Source organism: Mus caroli, chromosome 10 (genome assembly GCF_900094665.2).
Source record: "Mus caroli chromosome 10, CAROLI_EIJ_v1.1, whole genome shotgun sequence".
NCBI classification, from domain to species: domain Eukaryota; kingdom Metazoa; phylum Chordata; class Mammalia; order Rodentia; family Muridae; genus Mus; species Mus caroli.
The window spans coordinates 86,809,061-86,814,767 of record NC_034579.1 but is presented as its reverse complement, the minus strand read 5'-3'; the positions used below and the strand labels follow the sequence as shown (position 1 = coordinate 86,814,767).

Below are 5,707 nucleotides of genomic sequence, written 5' to 3'. Positions count from 1 at the left end.
GCCTGGTCTACACAGTGAGTTTCAGGACAACCAGGGCTACACAGTGAAACCATGACGCAAAAACAAAACCACAGCATAATGCAACAAAACAATGACAACAACAACAACAACAACCTAACACAAAATCATAACAAAAAACCCCAAAAATATTCTGTCTAAAACATAAAATGCAAACTGGGTCTTGTACTTTTCTGCTTAGGAACTTCCAATGAGTGCTGACAAAAATAATTCTAGTTAGCAAATATTTACATAGCACTGTTTTGTGGAGTTTACATGTTTTAAGAAATTTTTTTCTTAAAAACAACCCAGAAGCAGCAACAACAAAAACAAACAAACAAACAAACAAACAAACAAACACACCAGATTCTGAGGGTCTTGGCTATGGACTACACAAGGCATAGCAAGGGTAAAAACAGCGGAAGAAGGTAACATTCAAATCACACTTTCTGGTCCCACAATCTGAGTTTTGTGTGTGTGTGTGTGTATACGAGTGTTCACACAGCTGTGTAAAGATCAGAGGTTACTACTCCACTCTTGCTCTCCACCTTACGTTTTGAGACAGTTTCTCTCACCTCATATCGGCTTAACTGGCAAGTGAGTGAGGGAGCTACTGAGCACTAGAATACAGAGTTGTGTGTGATCACAACCCCACTTTGATTTGTGTGTTGTTGGGGATCTAGATTCAAGTCCTCATGTTTTCACAACAGCCAGTTTACTGACTGAGCAGCTCCCAACCCACTGGGCTTTTAATGTCTACATTATACCCCCATGCCTTGACTTAGGGGTCTTGGTAAGCCCGCTGTAAACTGAAGGTCTCATAAGGTCAAAAGGAACTTAACACTCCTAACCTACCAAATCCCATAGCTTTGCTTAATGAACACTAGACCTCTGACCTTAGTAAACTGGACAAACTTATCCCTAGGCAAAGCCTATTTTACCATGCAATAACTAGCTCATGTAATTTAGTGTAACTGTGGACTTCCCTATGCCCACCCCAGTCCCTGAATAATAACATGGAGACTATACTTATTTATAAGCTTTTGGCGTTATAGCTAGGCATTATTCTCCACTAGCTTATAACTCAATTTTCCCATTTATACTGATCCAAGTTCTGCCACATGGCTGGGTAGTTACCTCTCCTTTTCTCCCAGCCTGCTTCTTCCTCCATGTCTGGTTGGCTGCCCCTTCCCTCTTCCCAGAGTTCCTCTCTTTCTGGAAGTCCCACCTTACTATTCTGCTTTTTTTGCTATAGGCCATAGGATTTTTATTTTAACTATTCAGAAGGGGATGGAGAGCCCAGTCTACAAAATACTAAGGCAAGAGATACTTAACAATCCCCAAATCTGGTCTGGAATGAGATCTCTGCTGGTTCAAAAATCATCATTTGAATAATACAATGATAATCTTTACAGAGTGCACAGAAACATGACTCCAGCATTACTGAATATTGTATTAGAGGTGAAAATCAAAATGGTCATATGGTCTCAGTTACGGTTTTGTTGCTGTGAAGAGACACCATGACCAAGACAACTCTTACAAAGGGAAACACTGGGGCTGGCTTACAGTTTCAAAGGCTGAGTTCATCATTGTCAGGTCAGCAAGCATGGCAGCCCGCAGGCTGGGGAAGGCGCTGACTCTTCCACATCTTACTCTACATGCAGTACAAGGAGACTGTTCCACACTGGGCATAGCCTGAGCATATAAGAGACCTCAAAGCCCACCCGCAGTGATACACTTCCTCCAACAAGGTCAAACCCAGTCCCACAAAGCCACGCCTCCTGATAGTGCCAAGCATTTAAACACGAGTCTATGGGGGACATTCCTATTCAAACCAACACAGTATTCTTTTCCATTAACTTAAAGCTGAAAAAAAAAAAATCCTAAGTCAAACTGTCATAGTTTGGGGAAGAAAGCACCTGTCTGTTGGAAGGGCTCACTCAATACAAAACCAAATGGAGATTTCTGAGCACACCCTCCCGCTGCTCACTGTGTTTGGCCACGCTCCCCTTTCCAGCTCATCTTGTGCTTTCTGGCTCCTCGGGCAAGCAAATGTTGCAGGGGCTTCCAGCTAAGAAGAGGCAGTTCTAGTCCATATCTAAGCCACCGTCTCCATGTCAATCTTCCGTTCTCTCCAACCTTCAGCTTCATCTCGGGAGTTCTGTAACATCCTTTTACCTTCTTGGAGTACATTCCGCAGTGTGCTTTCCACTACAGACAGCCGTCGATACCTGCATTTTTTTTTGGGGGGGGGGGTAGGGAGAGCGTGTGCGCATGTGCAGATTGTAAGGTTACAAAGGAAAGGGGTTATTTCACAGGCTGAAGGGATGAACAAACAAGAAACCATAACACGAACTTACATAGTAGTGAAAGTGGGAATGGGAGGATTTTGTAACTTGCTTTTTTAAAGGATCATACATTTCTGTTTAGAACAGTCTAAGTGATTTAACAGCTAAATATCTAACAGAAAACAACAACAAGAAAACCAAGCCACTAATCTTATTTATTACTTCTCTAACCATAGCTTAAGATATAAAAGAATTCGGAATGAGCAGAATGAATCTCTGCGGCTGGCAAAGGCATTAATTATAAGAAACAGCAATTTGCATTATTTATGAGGAAGCTATTTACATCGCCCTGCCTGGCCAGTGGTTGCCTCAGACCAGTCTTTCATTACAGGGGAGAGTAAGTAAAAGTGACACAGGAAAAGGAAGGGTATTCTGAAGGCCACATTTTGTCACCACGCGAAGGAAAGATCTCTGAAAGTGTTAAAAAAAAAAAAAAAAAAAAAAAAAACCTTAAATGTAATTTAAAAGGAATATAATGGAAACTTCCATCTTCAACGATGATGATTCAGAACCTAACACCCATTTAAATATTCAGACAGGCTTCCAGAACCCACTGCGAGTGAGTGAGGCATTGTTAGCAGAAGAGAGTGCAGGGCGGGTGGGGGAGGGGGAGCGCGATGACTAAGATAGACCGTTTCATAATTCAAGCACTTGAGTTTCGTCACATTTCTTTTTCCACCAGCGACTTTAAAATCTGTACACTACGAGAAAAGGTCATTCGCAAGAAGCTGGGAAGGAGCGAGCCCACTTTGTTCTCGGCTCTCTCCTCTCCTCTGACCACTTTAATTTAATTGGATCCTGCCTCCTGCCGATTCTATTCGTTGCTACAACAGATCATTCTCAGTGGCAATTTGCACTGGCCTTTGATCTGAAGTGGACAGAGCTGCTATCTGCAAACAAGGGAAAATGGGATCTGGGAGACTTTGCCAAGCCTATTATTAAAAGGTGTCAATTATTTTTTTTTGACAAAAGCTCAATGGATACCCCCCAACCTGTATTCTTTAAATATGTTAAAGTTTATTGCTCATCTCCAATACAAAATATTGTGCATCAAGAATAGGTGCTACCTCTTGAACAGAGAACTGGGCCCTGACAGAGAGGTCCCTGATCTTGTGTGTCACTGGAAGATTCTTTAGCCATAATTACCTGCTCCAATAAGTGATTTCCCCTATGATCTTCCTTCTAAGAACATTAAGGTACAGTGCATAGGACAGAGAAGACCAACCTTACAAATTAGTACAGATGCTTGAGAGAAATGGGATTGGAGCTGGAAGAGCTAAGGCTGTGGCCCAGTGAGTTTCTTAGTGGATACCAAGTCACCATCTATATTTTGCATGTGAAAGAATTGGTAGTTTTCAGTGTTAAAGACCTTGTTTTTGAAGCCAACCTCTCTATCTCTGGTTCTTCAATATTTTGGGGGGCTTGCATAATTTGTAAGGAAAAGTACGTCTGCTAGCTGGAATTAAAATCCCAAATTAATAAATTTGACTCATTGTGGCCCATGAGATGCAAGAAAAGAACATTTCTTAGTGTTAAGCATTTCCTCTGAGGCCTACAGTTTGTCCATGAGAGAGAAAAAAAAAATCTCCCATCTCCCCGTTTAAAAACAAAAAGTATTTGGAGAGTTAACACTTCAAACCATTTAGCATATATTAATGTCAAGGAGTTAAAGTTGAGCAAAAGGCGTATTGATTTAGAACACCGTGACATTTAGGATAAGGCTGAAGTGGCAGTAACTCATGATCATTACAGGCACAAACATTAAACCCACAGTCACAAACTCAAACTGCAGCGGGAAGAGAACGTAGCCACGCAAGGTGCTTGTCTTAACCAGATTGTCAGGGAGTTCCCTAGTTTCGGTTTGGGAATTCAGCTTCAGTGCTTTCTTTTGGGGGCATCACCAGGACGGCAGATTCCTTATGATCACTGGCTTTGCAGCACATAATTGGGACTTGTCCCCTGATTCTCACTTATCCTCTGAGTTTGGTCAAAGTCAACTATGTTCCCCTAAGCTGTGAAACCGAGGAGATAGGATAGAAGCTGAGGTATGAAGTCATGACGATTAATGAGACAGGTAATGTCTCAAAATGCTTGGAATAATGCTCAATACATCTTAATTATTATAACCATGGAATTTTTGATGGTAATTTTCTTTATTGGTTCTTTGCTTTAAAACCCTTTCTCAAGCGGCGCTGGATGTGAATGTCTGTAATCCCAGTACTCAAGACACTGAGGCTGGAGGATAGTGAGTCTGAGGCCAGAGTGGGTTACACACATAGCCAGCCATTCAGAGCATCCTGCCTTTCCAGGCTGTTTGTACTTTCCTCGCCCTCTAGGGGCCGCTGTGCTTCCGGAGAGCGTGCAGGTGGCTTCGTTGCTGCGAGATCGTTGCTTGGCAACCGCGTGTCCACCAGCCTCTAGCCTGCTGAACTCTGATAGACATGGCGTCCTCCAGAAGCTCCTCCAGCTCTTCTGAGGAGTCCCCAGACTCCGAGACATCGGTGTCGCCGGTGCATCTGCCCCCAACGCCGCCGCCGACCTCTACCGCGGTTCTCAAGTCGCCCAGTGAGTCCAAGTCGAGCTCGACCGACCCGCCGCAATGTACCCACTCCGAGGACTCGCTGCCCTCTGCCGCCTTCTACGGGCCCCTGGACAGTAAAAACCCACTCCTGGCCTCTTGCGAAAAGGAGATCCGGGAGCTGTTGGGCTTTATGAAGAAGAAGAAGGCTCTAGCCACCTCAGAGGAGCAGAAGTACGAATTCCATCGGAGGTGGTAAGCTGAGGCAGGGTGCTGGGGAGGGCGTCTGGAGATGCCATTGGTTGGACCACGACAGGGGTGGGGCCCTGGAGACAAGCTGAGCTGTGGCCATTCCCAGCTCTTACAGCCCTTAGTTCCCCCTACACGTTTCATGTCTTCCTTCTCAGGTCAAAATAAAAATCTGCACAGAAGTGTTTCCTAACTCTGGGTTTGGTCTCAGCGTTCCCATGGCCTCTCTTGGCTCACTCATGGGTCGCAAAGCAGGACAAAAGTAGACTTAAAACCAACTCTGAGGCAGTTGCTCAGGTCCTTGAATTTAGGTCTCAACCAAGTCTGTCATATTGTGAACATGTACATTTTATTCTCTTTATATTTCGTTGGGATTATAGAAACTTCTTTTCCCCCTGACTTGGTGGCTCTTTGTGAGTGTCTGATTGGGTTTTTTGTTTGTTTTTCCAACTTATTTCTGTGAGCTGAAAACTACCAGTTCCTAAGATTTGGTTTTGTTCATGTTGCCATCTTTTCTGGTCTAATGCTTTCCAAAATGAGTAGTTTCAAGACATAGGGAAGCAGCAAAGAATACAGGCAAATAACTTTTTTTTTT

The 5,707-nt window shown here is 43.6% G+C and overlaps 1 protein-coding gene across 1 annotated transcript in view; it reads left to right on the top strand.

Annotated features, from left to right (window-relative positions):
- Nucleotides 1-4,751: 4,751 nt before the first annotated feature.
- The window catches only part of Cfap54 (cilia and flagella associated protein 54), a 284,397-nt gene continuing 283,441 nt past the window's right edge, over nucleotides 4,752-5,707 (top strand). The window contains exon 1 of the mRNA XM_021174289.2: nucleotides 4,752-5,118. Within this exon, the coding sequence (XP_021029948.1) occupies nucleotides 4,787-5,118 (332 nt within the window). The 5' untranslated portion in view covers nucleotides 4,752-4,786. The remainder of the gene's footprint in view (nucleotides 5,119-5,707) is intronic.